The 19,819-nt window shown below is 42.3% G+C and overlaps 2 protein-coding genes across 2 annotated transcripts in view; both read left to right on the top strand.

The window, feature by feature from the left end:
* Positions 1-2,377: 2,377 nt before the first annotated feature.
* Positions 2,378-5,384, top strand: xrcc2 (X-ray repair complementing defective repair in Chinese hamster cells 2; the record flags this gene model as incomplete). Its single annotated transcript, XM_083671684.1, has 3 exons — positions 2,378-2,398; positions 4,256-4,337; positions 4,481-5,384. The coding sequence occupies 3 exons, from the start codon at positions 2,378-2,380 to the stop codon at positions 5,299-5,301; spliced, it is 924 nt and encodes a 307-aa protein (XP_083527810.1). The 3' UTR covers positions 5,302-5,384.
* Positions 5,385-8,998: 3,614 nt separating this feature from the next.
* Positions 8,999-19,819, top strand: part of LOC310818642 (histone-lysine N-methyltransferase 2C-like) — a 68,929-nt gene continuing 58,108 nt past the window's right edge. Inside the window, exons 1-3 of the mRNA XM_083689638.1 lie at positions 8,999-9,434; positions 15,536-15,769; positions 19,097-19,167. Coding sequence (XP_083545764.1) covers positions 15,537-15,769; positions 19,097-19,167 — 304 coding nt within the window. The 5' untranslated portion in view covers positions 8,999-9,434; position 15,536. The remainder of the gene's footprint in view (positions 9,435-15,535; positions 15,770-19,096; positions 19,168-19,819) is intronic.

Raw genomic sequence — 19,819 nt, 5'->3', positions numbered from 1 at the left:
TTTTAACCTGATTTCTATAAGTAATTCTGACACGCTTTGTAAATACTAGTCCTGATCTTTAATATGTAATAAATTAAAAACAAATATATAGATTTAATAAATGAGAACATGTGTTTACCTTTCAAGGCAAGGTACTTGTGAAGGATCAATGGGGGTTGGAGATCTTGGTGCTCAGACACTCCTTGCCATCAAGGTTGTTCTGCGCCAACGTAGCAGAGCCCCAAATAGACACAGCCAGCTCTTTCACAAACAACAAATCTTTCCTGTTCCCAGAGATCTTCTTCCATTGTTCATTTTGATCCACACACCTTCCACAATGTGGATCTACAAAAGGAAAACTATAGTGTCAGATCAGGACGTGAAGCCAGAATGCTAATTTTACTAGAAGTGACTGGAATACAGCTATGGACCAACTGAAATGTGACAAGTTTGGTGTGATTTCAGGGTGTTTAATGTCCTCAGAGAGTAATAACCACAGGTATTATGTCCCTTTAATCATGTCAGATTAAGGTCCCTGAGACCGAAACATCCCACTTCTGTTTTATTTAAAATCCCAAATTGTGGAGTATTGCACCAAAAAAGGCAAGGTGCTTGTTTGTCCTAATACTTATGGACGTAACTGTAGAAGGACCATACATTAAGGTATTATAGAACCATTTGTTCTCAGGGGTCTTCAACTTTTTTCCAGTCCAGAGACCTGAGCTAGCTATTATCTTCTCTCCATCTCGACAAGCAGTGGCATATTGCCTCGGGATAAGGTCTTTCTATTTCTCCCGGGTGGCCACGGGATGATGTGATTACATATACATGATCTGAAAACCATAAGGATAACCCAAACCAATGAGAAGGCCATTTGATGAGGCCTCTACAGATCAGCTCTAGGCCTAGTATCTATAATGGCCGACAAGGTAACGTTGCTAGCTAAGCAGTTGTATCATTGTCCAGGACCACCATCATTTATAGTAATAACATAAGATAAAATCGTGTAATGGAGACGGGACCATGCCGTTCGAGACCGCGATTGACTGTTTCAAGCATACTGTAACGACCCTGTTTAAGGCCAGTGAGCAGCTCCGCCAAGGGAGTTAACGGTCTTGTGCGGCGGTTAGTAAGCGGATGGTCGTGAGTTCGATACCCGCTTAGGGCAAGCTACACATTAGCTAACATTAACGTTGGCTAACATTAGCTAGCGAACGTATCTAGCATAACGTTGGTTTAGTAAGCTGTTTATAATACTCTTAGTAAGTATCACCTTTCATGAATATGATTTGCGCTTTGAAGCCCCTCCCAGCGCACCCAATTGTCTTGAGTTGAGGTTTTTGATGTGTTTTGACGAGAATGCCTGTCTTTCGCATTTACTGTGGTTTTCACACCGTGTTCATACTGGACCGTTCAAGAACATATAGCACCTAGTATCGCGCCTTTAATTAAAAAATAATAATAATATCTTAGTGGGCGGGAGTAATCTTGCAAGATTCATAAATGATCTGACTCAATTGTCAAACTCAATGTAGCACTAACAATAAATTCATTCATGGTAATAACAATTACATTGTATTATGGTGTTTTCATAAAAACCTTTCACTCTGAAAACCACAAGGCAAAAGAATAATAGTTCCATAGCCATAAACTCAACAAGATAACTCAACAGTTCCACCAGGTTGGTCAACTAGCGGAACTGGTCTTTCAAGCTGGGCCAGGCTGGTTTTACCAGATCACCCAGCTACCACCAGCTAGGCCAGACTGGTCTACCACCTAAACCAGTTTAATACCAGTTTGACCAGCATAAAAAACAAACTGGTCTTAACTGGATTTTACTGTTTTGAATGCTACGGGGAGGGGCTTTCCTCCAGGAGCCTGGCCACGCAAATGATAAATTACAGAAATTGAGTTTCCCCCATCAACCCTAATACAAATAGCTTACTCTTGACCACTGTCGACATTTGCTGTTGTTGTTATTTTTTATGTTTCAATAATAAAAAAAACAACAACATGGGTTTGGGGTGTCATTATCGAAATAGTAAGCTCAATCATCCGCATCATAGTTAAAAGATAAGTGTCCTGCCGCCAGTAACATGCTAGTAGTTGACACAAACACATCGTCGCATGTTTCTTCTGGCTCCTCCTATCTCTGTGTCTACACTGAGACACATAGTAAACACTGAAAAAGTAAACACAAATTGATCTTACAACCTGGACAATAGGTTGCAATTGAATAGGTGCTTTTGACACAATTCTTGACGATTGAATGGATGATTCATGAGAGATCGAGTGCACATTTCTAAGTGCTCAAGTATTTTCGATATTACGGTAATAGAGTTAGAGGCAGAAATGTGATGGTCCCAGCTCCAGGGTGACAGACGGTACTCTTTATCTAATGGCAGAGAACGGCGCACAGGTACGTAAAGGCACGGGCTAACCTAGCCATCAACAACCCATTCAAGCTGGCAAACAGTAATATCAACCTGAAAAATTACTACGCTAGAAAGCCTTCGCTTTCGGATAGTATCTTTGATGTTATTTTTTTTCTAACTGTAGTCGTACAATAAGTAATGGGGCTGGAACATTTCCATCCCCATCCTCATCCTGTACCTGACTTTTGCAACTTGCTGATTAGACAACGTAGCGGTGCTCAGGTGCTCAAGTACAGCCCCGTTGAGGTGATCTGGTAAAACGTGGTTTTGATTAGACCCCACACCACTATGGTTGGAGAAATATCAGCAAGTGATAGGTTGTTCTGTGCTGTTTGTGTGTTATATATGAGGGAGTGTTTTGTTTTGTTTGAGTAGAACTGCCGGTGCGGGCGAAAATCCGACTCGGCTGTCACAATCTAATCGGGTAGCTTCTGTTTCCGGGTCGTCCTAATTTGAGTTTTGATATGAAAGCTGGGGTCCTTTCCATTCCAAATGTCTACACCCCCATCCTTTACTCCCTCCTAGATCCTCACGAAGTGACGTTACACAGTTGCCATACATCTCTACTGGGTACGGAAGTGCGGTTTCCAATGGTTTTTCCTATGTGTTTTCCAGTGGGGTACAATCGTCTTTTAACTATAATGCAGGTGATTAATGCTGATGACTGCTAACTATTTTGATAATAACACCCCAAACCCATGAAAAAGTTTATTGAAACATAAAAATAACAACAGCGAATGTGAAAGTGGCCAACAGTAAGCTATTTGTAGCAAGGGTCAATGGGGAAACGTGATTTCTGGGATTTGAACGCTTCCGGCATGAGTACATATCAAGTCTTTATTTTTATGTTTCAATAAACTTTTTCAGCAGTCATTATTATCAACCACCTGCTTTATAGTTATATAAGACAATTGTACACCACTGAAAAACGCATTGGAAACCGCACTTCCGTACCCCAGTGGAGAGGTCTTGCCACTATGGAACGTCACTCCGTGAGGGTCTATAGCTGACACACTTACACTTCAGCTGTGAATGTAAACAACAGCAATGCCCAGAAATTACCTGGAAACAGAAGCTGGCCGAGTCAGATTTTCTCCCACACTGGTGTGACTGCCCAATTTGACTGACCTGCCAGATATGACTGACCTACGTCAGAGAAACATATTTGATGTTGATTTCCCTCTTCTATCTTCATGACCCACGTGCCAACTTCTGCTAAACTGAGTTAGTTGGATAGCAAGCGCTCAATAGCTATCTTGTTTCCATATACATTTGTGAGAAAACAACAAATACATTATCCGGCGGCACGGTGTATTGTGCAATATCCCAGGCATGGATTTGGCTGATTAGGCTGCTTTTATCTGCTCTATTCCAACATGAATATCCCTGGCCTGTTAATCTACTAAAATATCTTATCAAAAAAGGGATTTAATCTTGCTGCCATTTTAACAAAGATGCTTGAAACTCGAAATAGCATAGCAATAACTGTTCCCATTGCTAGCTCTACTGCTTGCTTGCAAAGTGGCTAGCTTGTCAGAGAACAGGTATGGCCATACCTGAAGAAATTATTGGTGCAAAATCTGATGGCCCTATGGCTAAAATGTTCCTTAAGACATGCCGTTCCTCTTTGTAAAATGTGGTGCTTTTATCACAAAAGGCACAATTTCTTCAAAAATGTTGCCCCACTATAAATGGTACACCAAAAAATGGCTGCCAGTACACCCACCATGGAATGTTGATTTGAATGGTCATGTCTGTTCTACTCATTCTATTTCTCTGGTTTTCACAATCAATTAGAGAGGTGTTTCTTATAACCTAATCTTGGTGATTTCCCCCCTCAGTTGTTTGCCAGGCTGGAGGCCAGAAGGTCTCTAAGGGACCTCGAAGCTCACATCTTCCCTAAGGATGCTGGACTAAACCAAGGTCCAATTTGACTGCACTTTCTCTAAAATAATAACAAACCTATAAGAACAACCAGTTAACTAATTTACAGTCTCTTTAATCATCATTAGGCCTATGTCCACATATGAATTTCATCTTATCTTTTGATTTTCTTCTATCCCCAGGTGATGTAGTTGAGTTCCATGGTACGGAGGGGACAGGTAAAACAGAGCTACTGTACCACCTGGTGACCCGCTGCATCCTCCCTGCTGACACAGGTGGACTGGAGGTGGAGGTGCTCTACGTCGATACTGACTACCACTTTGACATGCTGCGGCTGGTCACGATACTGGAGCAACGCCTGGCTCAGCCTGGGGAGGGTGCCAGAGAGGGGGACTCAGAGGAGAGAGTGCGAGCCTGTCTTGAGAGACTATCTGTGGTCCACTGCTCCAGCTCTGTCCAGCTCCTCCTCACACTCACCTATCTGGAGACCACCTTCTGCAGCCGGCCAGCACTCTGTCTGCTGGTCATCGACAGCATCTCATCTTCCTATTGGGTGGACCGCAGCGGGGGCGGGGAGAGCCTGGCCAAGCAAGAGGTCAACCTGCAGCGATGTGCCGATCTCTTGGCCAGACTCCTCAGGGATTACGGGATAACGTTGTTTGCCACCACACATGCCATCATGAGAAACTATGGCCACTCCACAGACACGGCAGCCATGGTGTCTGGCTCCTCAGACACAGCCCCTTCCTCGTGGAGGAGATGTTCTGACTTTGATAAGCCCTATCTCTGTCGAGCCTGGCAGAGGCTTGTCACCCACAGACTGCTACTCTCTAAAGTTGTCAATCACATTTTCTCTCAAGCTGAACAGACTAATCACAGACAGGTGTCCTCAGCTGAGGGAACGAATCACAGTTTATTCTCAGCAGTTTGCACCACCACCAGAACACGATGCTGTAGGAGCAGCTCCTTCTGTGTTACTGAAGGAGGGGTACAGTTCCTCTGAAGGGTCTAACTGATGTATCATTATTTGTAACATGTTAGTTGTTACACATTGTCAATGTTCAGTCCACCTTTTTGGGATTTGTATTGCTCATTGTTTTTTCTCAATAAATTGTATATATGTATATATTGTTTTGCAAGAAGATTTAATAAGTCCTGCAACAGCAGTTTGAACACTGCCCACTAAAACACCAGTTAGCTAAGAACACATACATACATACTTTATTAAGTGCCAAAATCTAAACACAAAATATGTATCTTCCTTCATAATAATAGGATAAACAAAGCCTTTGACTTCTGATCAAACATGTGGAAAAGCATCTAAAAAAACATCTACAAGAAAAAGTCTTTAAAGATGTTTAGAAAAACATCAAACCTCATTAATGTTCAAGTATAGACCCCGGTCAACTAATATCATCACTTATATTTAGTTTTTAGGAACTTAAGTCAAGCTTCTGTAAGTCAAGAATCATTGCCCAGCCTCCGGGTCATTCTGTTCTGTTAATTTATCTGCTTCATGAGGATCAAGGATAATGAAAGTTAACAAAAGTAACAAGTATAGGTAGATACCAAATACTTGTAGTGTTTTACTGATATAAATTTTGTTTATGAACTAATAAGTGATTAAAACTGGTCATTCTGTTACCAAACCCCAAAAGGGTTCCAAAAGGTTTCTTCCACAGGGACAGCTGAAAAAAACAGTGGGAAATTATACAGTAGTAGTTACAAACCACTACATCAACATCCTCACCAAGCATAGCATCAACATCCTCATCTCATGCTCCACAAAATGGAGACTTCATTACAGTGGGGAAAGCATGATGAGAATGATGACATACATACACTTCTACAAAAAAGACAACAAGGGATTTGTCTTCATCATTAAAGACCGCACTGACACATATGGTCTGGTGTCCCTAAGACAGATTCTTAGGATCCTTCCCACACCAGTTGCAGACAATAAATAAACTTATCTTTTTGTAGAGGCTATCTCTGAGGCAAACTAGGAGCAAATTGGTTGTCTCTGTGTGTGTGTGTGTGTGTGTGTGTGTGTGTGTGTGTGTCTGTACATAACATACTGTAGGCCTACTTGTATTTAATTTTTTCAAAATCAGTTTTTTTTGGTGCCAAAAGTGTCGGCTATTTTCTTTTGGTATATTGAAGAAAAAGCCTTCAAAACCACACGTCATTGATTTAAATCACAGTAAGTTAAGATTATTTTTTACGTTTCTTGTGTTTTGTGAGTTTTTATCAATTTCCTTTTTTAATGTTATATATCAGTTGATAAAATAATACATTATTACCTAAATGAGAGGGTCTATTGTGTATTTCTATCTTTGTTTCCCTATGTTAGCTAAATCATCATGTACAGGATGACATTGAAACCCATAAATCATGCATTTCTGTGGGGGACCCATGTAGTCATTCTGTTACCGTCATTCTGTTACCGGATGTAAATCCACTTCACTTACTGTAGCTCAACAACAAAAATAGATTGTGTTTGAACATATGAAAGCTGACACCCCATGTTTTATGCAGACATATTCAAATCTTTATTTGGAGCAGATATTTTGGAGAAATGTGGTGACATAATAAATGTGATCATTCCGTTACCTAACTTTGAATCTGCATAATTGCCCATGTACAAGAGACAAGTGTGAGTGTGTGTGTGTGTGTACATGCATTAAATCTACTGTCAACGGCTACATTGGCTGTGAAGCTCCAGCTGATCATAACATGTCTCTTGAATGTTAAACCACTGCCGAGGGCTACAGTACACAAACAGGTGTAACTGAGTTGAGATGGTGAACTCACTCTTCAGGTCATCACCTGTGCCATCGAACTGCTAGCTTTTTGGTGGCGTAACTCATTCCCTCAGGTATTTAGGACACGGTCACATGGGTTGTCAAAACAAAGGATGCAGGTTCGAGACTCGTGTGAGCTCGGAGTGCGAGGAAGCAATGCTGTTTGCAGCAACTTGATGTCTGTTTCACAGACACTAATCAATCTAGTATGGTGTATGTTCAACAAGGATTCTTTAGTTCTTTTGAATGATGCTGTGCTTGTGAAGGGAGAGCTATTAGGTCTGGGCTTGTATAATACTGTAGGCAGAGAAGAGTCCAGAGGAGCAGTCTTGTAACAAGGGGTACAGAGCCTGCCTCATTAGCAGTTCAATATGCATCTCATATTGTCTCTAAATAAGACCCTCCAGGAATTCATAAGAAATTGTTTGAGAAGACAAAAAAAAATAATTCAATAAAGCTTTCTGGGGCAATGTGTCTTGTATAATGCCAGTTAATGCAACGTATGGCACATATAGTGTATTTAAGCAGCAAAGAGAGATAACAATCTAGGTAGGTGTATGAGTGTCTGTAGACAACAACCTAAAGCCTCATTGTGGTTTGCAGTAATGACGACATATACTGGTGGACAGAGACAAACAATGCACTGGATAGAGTCCTACCCCACTCAACACACTTCCAACACACCTCCCACATACTCAACACACTAACCACACATTTGACAAACACATTGTTTGGACATGTTCCATAAACACAAACAATTATTAAACCATAAAAAACGGGGTTACTCTCGGCTTTGAGCTAGTTTTTACATGTTTTTGAAGAATACAGGGTTGAGAACATTCTACCCTGATCTATCACTGCAGAGAAGAGGATGACCTCTCTCTCTTTCTCACACACACGCACACGCACACGCACACGCACATGCACACACACTCTCTCACACACACACACACACAGCTCAAGGCCCTTGGTGAATCAGAGCAGCTCTGTCCTATCAGACAGTGGAGGCTCTTCAGACCCTCAGAGCTCATTTCCTCCTGCTGCACCTGGTCCAGCTGGGCCGTCCTCCTCCTCCGCCTCCCACAGTTAACTGCACACTAATCAGACAGAGAGAGAGGGCTAACACAGAGGGCTGTGCAAAACAAATAGTACAGCTATCGTGGCAGCAGACTGATAATGTTTGATGCTGTGTTGACATATGTCTGTTATATTTCTCCCGTCATTAGATACATGGCAATGGTATCTATATTTGTGTATCCCATTTTATGAAGATGTGAAAAAAAACACATAGCCTCTAATAGTGTAAACTGTAAAATCAGAAAACATCAGCTATTATACACATATCTATGGCAGTCATCATCTTCAACATGTGAAATACTCACTCAGTATATTTTATGCATGTATGCAGGTAAAGCAATTATGTTTCACACAATGCGATGTCTCATAGATTTGGACGGTAAATTAATTTATGTGCACATATATCTGTGATATATACAAAATAATAAACATATTACACTGAATAAATTATCTTATTTATTGTCCATAGTCTCACAGACAATCCCGTCCACAACTATTTACAAAATCCAGATCCGTACTTTCAGAGTTCTTGGCTGATGACTGAGCGGTCTCTTTACTTGGAGAGTACTCAAGTGTATCACTCCGCAGGGTCAGCGAGACTTTTTTTTTCTTAAAACGTTTACTACGGGCCCTGGCCTTAGAAACTGTATGGTCCTCTAATTTGAGTCATTCCCGTTGTGTAATTTCATTTTTCATATATATTTGATTACAGTTGGGCAATAATTAGTTACACCTCTAACTGAATGTTTACTTGGACCTATTTCTCCTACTAACGTTGACAGGCAGTACTTAGGTCTCTCCTAAACATGGCCACCATGATGGAGTAAACGCTTCAACTTTAAATTTCACATTTTAGCAGAAAACTTATTGATTTTCTGTACTCTGATAGTAACGTTTCTTCGGATTTATACCATATGTAACATAGAAGGCATATGCAATATTTAGAAAAAGTTTATTGTTGAATCTAACACTGGTTTAAGTTAGCTGAAAGCTGGGAAGAAAAAAGAAGAAGAATTGCATCAAATCTAGAAGCTTTTTCTTTTCTCTCGATACTTTTAATGCTTCTTCAAGCCGTGTGAGATGATTTTCCAGTTGTGGAGGATAGCTTGCTAGCTATGTTTATTGCTATATTTTTTCTCGTTGATACCGTCGGTTGTAACTCCCCACTCTTTTCGTTGTAAACGAAAGTATTCCATTTTTCATATGGATTTAAAGGTCATGAAGGAAATACTTTTAAACATCTAGGGTTGAAAAGGTAAGTTCTATGTTTTGTTTACCGATAGTTGTGTGTGTTTCGTCGTTTACGGAGAACCAGCTGGTACTAGCTAGCCACCTACGAGACTACGTTTCCGTGTGGCCACTTGACAGCTGCTGTCATGTGTTTTGTTTTTATTTTGTTGGCTTGGTCACATTTCTCGTAATGTTCCCTTGTAGTATAGACGCTTTTGAGTCTTCCAAAGGCGTAGCTATGTCGGATATATCTGATATCTGAATTCAACTAGAACGCAGTTAAATTTCTGGTAAATATGCTATGAACCACTATCTTGGGGCCCGTCTAATTGCTGAAGTGCAACATGCAAGTCTATGGAACGCCAACGGATAGCTATCAGACGAAACCAACAATCATGAAATATAAGGCTAGTTTTCGACAAGGCTACTTATTTACATTAAATAAGAACTACGCTTTTGCGTGATAGGAGCAGATTTAACTTTTCACGGAACGTTTTCGTGTCGCCAAAGAAGATGCACATCAAGAGGCGGGACAAGTAGCATTCTTTGGGTACACTGCTAACGGCTAATATCGGAGTGCATTGTGGTATACAAAAAGACACGGTTCTCATTAGGCCAATGAATGTGAACGAGAAATGCACAACAAATGGTCCTCCAAGGGACTTTTGTAAATGAAGTTCTCCACAACTACGTAATGTCCTTGACAACATAAGACACTTGTTTTCTAACTAACCTGACATCTTTTAAGTTATGAACCCCCCCCCCGCCCCAAGACAATCCATATCAACAATAAACAGTTATCCAAACTGTTCCCCTACAAAATGCATTACAAAGAATGGCCAGGGTTCTCTCCAGGATTTTTGAACAGCGTGTTGCTGGATCAAAACCCGGATCGCGTTTATTTATGTCAAAATGCGCAAAATAAAAAATATTTGACGAACATCATAACACTTTCAGTTTCGTTTTTAATAACAATGTTGTTGGCGATCAAAGATAGTTACTCTATAATTTCTAAGTATATAGTTTAATTTGCCTTGAAATGTTTAGGTGGTGCAGCGCCACTCTTGCATTCTTTGGGGGAGAAGCTATAGCGATGCTGGTAAACTCCAAACCGGCCATATCAGCAACTGTTAGTCACAAACCACCAAACAGTAATTCTTCCCACTCTTTGTTGTTGTTGTTAGTAGTTAGCTTTTAGCCTGGAATATCAACCACTAAAAGTTGGCCTTAGTGGGAGTGGCCAGAGAATGGAAGTGACCTTACTGAGTATAGTATTTGTCATCATTTAAGGTTATCACAGGACTGAGAGTCAAGGCTCCAAATGGAGGTAGATCCCAGGCAGGAACTTGGTGTGTTAGCAAAAAGCAATTGCACGGCATATCAGCTGTCTGTCAGGCCATAACATTTTCTTGTTGTGAGTGAAATGAGCAGGGATCATTTTGAGCGCTGTTATATCAAGCAACGTCTCTCAGCTGTTTGTTGAAGCGACCTGGATCAGACAACTGGTTACCGTTCAGGAGGGTTCAATGCGTTGCAGATAGAAATAATGAGCAGAGTAGACCAGATTCATTACTGTGTATTTAAGAGAGGCATGTCTGGTCAACAGTATATTTTGACCTAAATATTCCACACTGTTGTGGCTGCATGCTCCTCGCATGCAAGTTAATGTTTGACAAAAATAGAAATGTTTTGTTTTCAATGGAGATAATTAGTTGAGAACTTTATTCGTAAGAGGAGGAGAAAATGTACGGACAGCCTAGGACAAAAGACATAATGGGATATTTACAACCTGTGTTGACTATTGGTTGTTGCAGCCCAACAATAGATTTGATCTTTATATTACATTAAAACACCTGAATGAATTTCACAACCACTGGGCTAGAACAAGTGTACTGGTAGGTCACACGGCTTTCTTGGACTGAAATGTTGTACCTCTTGATTAAGGAATGTGCGAGGAACACAAATAAAAACAGAAACAATCTGCTGTTATGTTTACTCCTAAATTTCGTTGTTTGCTCCTAGATTTTACAATTTAGGAGCAAAGTTGCTCTTTCGGAAAAAGCTTAGTGTGGAGCCCTGTGATGGCTTCACCAAGGAGAAAAAAAAATGGATACACCGTCAAAATCTGGGGTCGCGCTTGTGGGGAACACTACCACAATAGCAAGTGCAAACATCCAGTTGTGTCCCCTAACCCAGACTCAGCCAGTGTGTCTAACCAGGGGGAATAGTCATGTAGAACAGACCACCAATGCCATGGCCACATATTCCCATTTCATTCGCTTTAGCTATGTCCTGATTAAGTCAACATGAGTGACCAGTGCATTAAGTTAGCCTACTTGCTGCAATAGCCGGTAGAGGAGAAGACATAGTCAACAGTATAAATACAAACGGAGATATAGATAACAATACCTTACTTACTATACTAACTATAGTTAAGGCTCGATTGGCTTCTCCATTGATCGTTGCCAACAAAAGTCTCGGTTGAGCCATCACTATCCTGAAGTCTCCGTTTGCAGTTTTACTGTCCTGGTGTTTGTCTCTGCCAGCGATCGCAGCAAGTATCCGTTTATTTTGCAACATCTTTTCTTGATCCACCGTGATTGACAAAAGGACATAACACTAGTAGAATCTGATTGTCTGGCCATTGATTGGTGGCCTTCGGCTAACACAGAGCGTAGTGTTTGCCATGCCTGGCATAACCCATTGGCAAGCAAGCAAAAATATCTCTGTTGGACACCAGTTTTCTCAAACAAATCCTCTGTACATCCTTTATTGATGTTAATGCATGCAGTTTGCACAGTTATGACAGAACTGCATCGTAAACCTCCATGTCCATGTTGCAAGTAGGCAAACGCATACCAGGGAAACTTAAACAGGGGGGGAAGTGTTGTTGGCTGACAGATTAAGCCAGTGGCTATGCGCTGTCCGTTTTTGCTGGTCTTTCTATTGGCTTAAAGAAGTTTAATGCGTTGGTCCACCAGACCTTTGTCGTATTCGGACTGCCCTCCAGTTCCGCACTGGAATGTTTGGAAAGAACCATTCAATGGCTCACACAGTTTAATTTACAGTGTCCACTCACCCAGACAGAGAAACAGTCTCAGGTAAGGTGTAGGGGCCCTAGCCTGTCATAATGAACTACTTGAAACGTAGGATCATCCCCCAATGGACTACAAAGCTGATGCGTTACACCAACCTCATATGCTATCCATTCTGCGCTGTACGAGAGATATGGGCCTTTACAGTGAGGGGCACATTTCAGCCTACTCTCTCACAAGGTCCCCAACTTCATATGTTTCATCTGTCGTTGTAGTGAGCTTTCTGTCTTTCATGAGCACAGACATTATTATCCCCAGCATGTTTGAAAGCTGTTTCCAAGCCCACAACCAGGGAACCAGCAAAATCCCATGGAGAGACACACACTGGATGGCCTTGTGTCAGGGGGCTTAGGACAACACCCACTGGGACTGTAGCTTAAATACTAATAACTCTAGATAAATCCACAGCATAGACCTCCAAGCTTTTGGTTGCATTTCGTGGTCGGGCAGTGAGAGATGTTTGAAAGTAAAGGAGGAACTGTTTCTTTCCGAAAAAGTGTCCATCAACTTGCCTTTCACGCTGTCATAATCACATTCATTTTCTCTTGATAAACTATCCCCATAGCAAAAACCATGCACCGCCAAGCCGGATGGGCAAAATGTTTGTGAAAGTGGCTGCAATTTTTATTAAAATGGCTGCAATCTATTCCCATGCTTCTTACAGGTGTATCCTTCCATGCAGCGCTACATTGACATTCATCTTCCTCCTCTCCACAGTCACTGCGAAGTCCTCGTCCACACGTATTAGTTCTTGTTCAGTCCAATCCACGTTTATGTCGTCAAAAAGTTAGTCCAGCTAGCTCCCACTAGCTACTCCCTCATTGAATCCAAGTGAAGTTAACGTGTAATACTCCACGTGGGTGCACCTGCTAGCAAAGGAAACGGCTAATGTCCGGTTATTGTTCAAAGTGGAAAAAGAAAGTAGGGGATCGCTTAATATAACTTAAAGAAAACAAGAAGGAACTCTTAAAGTCTGCTACACATTATAAGTGACGTTCTAGGATCAACGCAAGGTAGGCCACAGTTTGCCCCACCACCCGCAGCGCCGCTTAGGAAACAGCTGATTAGGAAGGGCAGCCGCGTCCTCCGTAGAGTCCACCTCAGCACTCTGCACATCTCTCCTGACTCCTCCATGCAGGGAGGCAGCCAGGCATGACCAGTCAATCCATCAATCAATCTGAACTGCTACCGTAGCGCACTGAGGAGTAGGAAGTTTAAGCTTCCGGCAAAGTTTAAGCTTCCCTAAAGTCACTTAAAGGATCTGCCACACACCTGACTGTAGCTGAGGGTGAAGAGCAACACTGTCATAGAAACTCAGGATCAGTGCAAAAATATCCCTAAAATCACACCATTCGCCCCACAGCAGCATTTCTCCACCCTACACAACTACCGTGTATCGTAAAATAAAATAAATCTATTGAACATCTATACAGCGTTCAACTTGCTTCTCAAAATATGAATACTAGTGTTAGCAGTACTAGTAATGGTTGTTTTAGTTGAGCTAACAGTTACTAGCCAAGCCAACCAAAACAACGTCTTCTACAGTGGGTGGGTTACTCGATACTCTATGGAAAATGCTAACAGTGCACATTCTTTTCTATGTATCCTCTTTGGTGTCGCTCTGCATAATTAAGAAACAAGCCGTGGCACCGGTCAGGATGACTCATGTTACTTTGTAACAAGTATGGAGACAGAGATAGATGGCTTAATTGTTCTAATTTCTGTGACAAACCCTCAGCAGTTTAGTGACCATAGCAAGATGCAATTCCTCACGAAATATGGAAAATCACCCCCCAGGAATAAAATGGAACTGCAGAAGAGGAGTGGAGCACTCTGTCAGAACTAGGTGGACGTTGACGACGCGAGCACGTCAGAAAACATTATTGATGTTGAGGCAGGAGTTGTCCCATAGGCCTCCCGTGGTCATTCAAACGGTTGTTGTGATACGTCTGGTGTCTGGCTCAGACAACACGGCATCATGTGTGAATGGGGACCGGGCTGTCTCTGTAACATTATCCAGGATGATCACAATTGAGTCTGATGGCTCTATTTTACCACAGCGAACAGGCGATATGAAGCATGTGCTTCCCTAACCCGGGTAAAATGAGATGACGCCGGTCCCTCGCATCTGTGTTGTGATTGGTGGAGGCAGAAATCGGATTGTTTCTTGCAATGCGCCGAGCCTTTTTCTCAGGTATGCCAAAGCTCTTTTACCGATATACACTGAGCATACGTGTCATTTTAAACATAAATACAGTGAATGACATGAAATCCAGATGTTCTGGTGCTTTGTGTTAATAGAGCGCGAGGCTTCTGTGTGGGTGAGTGGGCATCAGGCGTGTGAGTGTGTATATAGTGAGTGTGTATCAGGCGTGTGAGTGTGTATATAGTGAGTGTGTATCAGGCGTGTGTGTTAGGCCTTTACATATGACAGGACTGACTCTGACCTTTAGGATTGTTGCTCAGTGAAACCCTCAAATCAACGTTCAAATGCTGTTATGCACACCTATGTACATATATAAATACAGATGTTAAAGACTCACAGCTACCAACATACATATAAGTACAGATGGTAAAGACTCACAGCTACCAACATACATATAAGTACAGATGGTAAAGACTCACAGCGGGGCGCCCTCGTTTTCTTCTCTCTCCTTTTGTCTTCTTTTTTTTTTTTTTTTTCTTCTCCCCACTCTTTCTACCATGGCATGACTATGCTGAACAAAACTGCTTTAGACATTAATTTAGGCCAAAGCAATGCTCCTGAGTGCCACCACTCAAAGAGGAGAGGAGCGGACATGAGGAGAGGAGATGAACAGAGAGGAGTGGTGCAGAGCAAAGAAAGGGAGAGGACCAGGCCAGAGAAAAAAGGGGGCAGAGAGTACTGTACTTAACCTGTATACCTTTTCATACCTGTCCTGTATACTTTAGGCCTACACCCGCAGCTCAATTTGATGTGCATCACGGGGACGTAAAGTAAATCTGTCTCTTCACCCCTCCCTTGTATTCCCTCTGCCTCTCCCCCTTCCAGAATGTCATCAGAGGACCAGAGTCTGCACAGTTACCAGCGACCGTCTCCTCCCCTGAGCCGAGCCCCGCCCTCAGACAGCCATGCTCCTGCCCCCACAGACAAGCGGCCTCGCGGCCGGCCCCGCAAGGATGCAGGCTGCAGCATGTCCACACGAGCTTCCATCCCCAGCACGCCCACAAGAGCGCCCCCGCCAAGAGCACCCACACGAGCATCCATGCCCAGACTCAAAAAGAGGTAGGTGTCTTTGCTCTCCAACTTTAAGTTTGGCATGGCAGACTAATGCGTCTGTGACTGTGTTATTAGGGTCTGTACTGGGGGGGGTCAGGCAGGCCTTTTATAATCTGGTAATTTCTTCTGAAGTAGTAGATTTATTTCAGTGTGGGAAATTAGCCTCTCTTTCCCCCTACTAACCTCCTAAAGTCTGATAAATCAATTTATTAAGAAGCATGAATTATTAAATTTGCCAACGTTGTAATCTCTCACTGTGAGGCCTCCCAGCTGAATCATGTGAGAGCCAGGAAAGGATGACCCAAGGTAACCCCTCACACACTGCTCGTGGGTGTGTGTGTGCATACGTGCGTGCATGTGTGTGTGCGTGCATGTGTTATGTGCGTGCGTGCGTGGAGCCCAGCTGAGAGGGAGAGGAGACGCCCGCCGAGACACTGCCGTACCTGAACACATCCTGGGGTCTTTGCCCCAGCTGGGTTAGAGATTCATATCCAGCAACTCCCACCCGGGACGGATTTTTTCATCGCTGTGGAGTTGTTTAGGTGTGAATTGGAATGCGGAGCCGTCCGGTTGGGTCGGGATGCATAAGTTCTTATTGGTCCCAACTTACGACCACGATACTCCGAGTCAGGCTTTGTGTTGGTCCGCCCTGAGCGTTGATAATATATAAATAACAAGATGAAGTGAACTCCTTGGAAGTGCGTGTATGCTTGTGACGCGGATTTAGTTTGCTAAAACAACAACAACATACGCTTGTAACGTTACGTGGCTTGTGGGCTATGGAAAAAAAAGTCAGTCCCAGGGAAAAGACAGATATTTGTGATGGAAATAAATCTTCTAACCTGTGCTGTTTTTCACACTGTCTCCTTTTCTGGGATGATGGGGAAAGCAAGATGATGAACAATAGTACATTTTGTGACGGTGAAAGCTAATTTTGCAGCCAAATATCAGCATGTCATGTCAGTGTTCCAGCGCTGCATGCTTGTTTGTGTGTCTCTAGTGAGGAATGCAGCACACTGGGAGAGGTTCTAAGATTTGTTACAAACCTACTGTATGGAGTGGAAAAATATCTTCGCGTTAAGCCTTGTGCAGGACCCTGTGTAACCAATACCCCCATCAGAGTATCCCCAAAACCTCTGTAGAACCTCTTTTTATCTTTCCCTGGTATTATCCTCGGCATTGACTGACTGTCCAAACAGTTTTTCGTATTTTTCTCCCTTAGATACCGAGTGGTCATATTTGTTTCTGGAAATATCCAAAACACCTGGCAGACACTCGGATCATAATTTGTTGACAGATAAAAGGTGATCTTAGTGCTGTGAAGCTTTGAGGAGGCTCTCCCCAGGCAGTTCTTTTTAAGTAATTGTTCCTTATGGTGAGTCTGCTCGTGATTGGAATACATCAGAGGTTTCAAGTCTCAGCCATTGGTGTTCAGCAGTTTAAACGTGGTGTTATCATGGTTGTGGAAGTTGAGAGGAAGGCTTGTGTGCAGCACTGGAGTGGAAGCACTTCAATTGCATGCTGGGAAACAGTGGACCTGTAAAGAAGGGGGTGTGTCCCATCCCAGCCAGCCAATCCAGGCCAGGATTTCACCACTTCCTCAAGAGCTGGAACTACTTCCATCAAGCCCCCTCTCTCTCTCTCTCTCTCTCTCTCTCTCTCTCTCTCTCTCTCTCTCTCTCTCTCTCTCTCTCTCTCTCTCTCTCTCTCTCTCTCTCCATTACCCTGTAAATTTCTCACTCTTGGAGTTGGAGAGACTTAGCATTTTTGTTGCTGTGCTTTATAGCGCATACTTTGGGTGACACACTTGCATGAGACACTGCAGGAATGAAGACACGTGGATTGACAGATTAGTTTGGTGTGGATTTGTCTTTGGAGGAGAACTCTTTATGGGGCTTTACACACCACACGGCCAGCTCCGTGCTGGCCTGGCCCCATTCATTCTGAAAAGGTCTAAAATATATAATTTTTAGATTAGATCAGGATTGGATAGATCAGCTCTAACTATTACATCAAATAGTGTTCCATCAAATAGTGTTACCTGCATCATATCCAATCCTTTTTTTTTTTTTTTAAAGGGATGGTTCAGCCTATTTTCATGTTTAGGTGTAATATCATCTTAAATTTGGCTTAACCGTCTTTTTAAACACATTTTTCCCCCTAAGCCCCAACCGCTTCCACACCTACGGTGCTCTTTTCCCCACCCGCCCCAGGTAAAACATCCATCAAAGACAACGATACAGAGAGAGTATATACAAAAGAAAGGAAATAATACAAAAATACAAATAATAGTAATAGGAAGAATCACAGGAACGATCCACTACAAACCCAGTGAACAGACACACAAAAACAATGATGTAAAGAAACGGCTTAAATCAAAAACAAACACACACAACAACATAAAATATATATATTATGTTGTTGTGTGTGTTTGTTTTTGATTTAAGCCGTTTCTTTACGTCATTGTTTTTGTGTTTCTGTGTGTGTCTTATATATATAATATAATATAATACTCCAAAGAACAGTAGTAGACAAAGAACTACAGGACAATACTGTACAAAAGAGAACAAAATGAAAGTAATCGTAACTAGACAACACAGTACCATCCGTTGCCACCTGCCCATCCTTCACACCTGCTTAGGCGTCCCCATGTTCTTTTGTGTTTCTGTGTTTTCCCATTTTGCTTGGCTATTAACAACTCCAATAAATAATAATGTTCAACTGTTGTTTTAAATAACAGGTTCCCCAGCAGAACTATCTGTGGTGAAATGTTGAAGTGAAACAGGGGTGGCAGACACTTAGATTCTTTTGTCCAGAAATGTGCCACCATCATAAGGCATGTCTAAAACACTTAACAAACATGCCGACTTCTGTCACAGTGGTATACCTATCTGAATCTCAGTGTGTTTTAGAATCCTTTTTGTCACTATTGCGCTTTAATCCACTTTTGAATATGAATGTTTATTTTTCCCCATGTTTTGCCTTTCTGTAAATGAAACTACGTTGGTCACCAAGCTGACAAGCAGCTGAGCTTTAGTTGCGGGCGAATTGTTGTTTCAGTCCCATTGGCTGCTCAGACCTTCAAGCACACCTTGTGCTGATAGAGTTGGGGGGGAGGGGGAGAGAAAGTAGGGACAGCTTGGAAAACCAGAGAACAGAAAGAGACAGAGAAACGTGCGAAGGTGTTTCTGTGTGTACGAGGCAACATGTGAAGAATGAGAGACACAGGAAATGTAGCCCCTCCCCAAAACAGACCATAGACAAACCGCACACACACCAGCCCTACATGCAGACTCAGACGAGTGACTGTTTCCCTCTTCCTGTGTGTTGAAGGGGGCGAGGCCGTGGCAGAGCAGTGGCTGCAGATGATGTCAGCGTCGAGGGGACAGAGACCCAGAAAACTGGTGGGTTTTACACACACACACACACACACACACACACTCCTGACCTTTTAAAGGTGCTACAAATTACATTTTGTACTATTTTGTACACTGTACTACAGCCCAATGGCCTTGAAATCTGCTCGGATTATGAAGCGATTGTGTATAAAAGTAATAGCTTCCCGCCGATCTTTCGGCTGCCCACCAATGTTTTGGCTGATATTGATGTATTGATTTCTTCTTTATTGCTCAGTTGTCAAATCATAGCTTGTTATAGAAAGTAGGCAAATCGGAACTATCCGTAGCAAATCTTTATTATTACCTGTTCACATGACATGTCGGGATCTTATCTCATTGGTCTAGATAGCTGATCTCATAATAGAAGCTAACTAGTATGTCTGGCGACTCATCCTGAATTTGATTTCATTCACTCCATTGTTCTCGCCATACAATTCAGTAGGGATCTGCCACCTTGGAGGTCCATTGTGACCATGTCACACTTGAGGGGCGTTGTGCAAAATACATTAATTGGCGATTGGATTGTCCTAAACCAAGTCATTTGTCAAAGGCTTTTGAGTATCAAAGCCTTTGCCTAATCGGAAGTGCCACGATCAGAGTGTATACAAATGAAGGCACCCCAGATCATCTCATGAGAGAAAAGCTAAATATGTTTTCT

This window comes from Argentina silus (assembly GCF_951799395.1).
Source record: "Argentina silus genome assembly, chromosome: 1".
NCBI lineage: Eukaryota > Metazoa > Chordata > Actinopteri > Argentiniformes > Argentinidae > Argentina > Argentina silus.
Note: the sequence above shows the minus strand (reverse complement) of the source record. Positions and strands in the feature narration are given on the sequence as shown.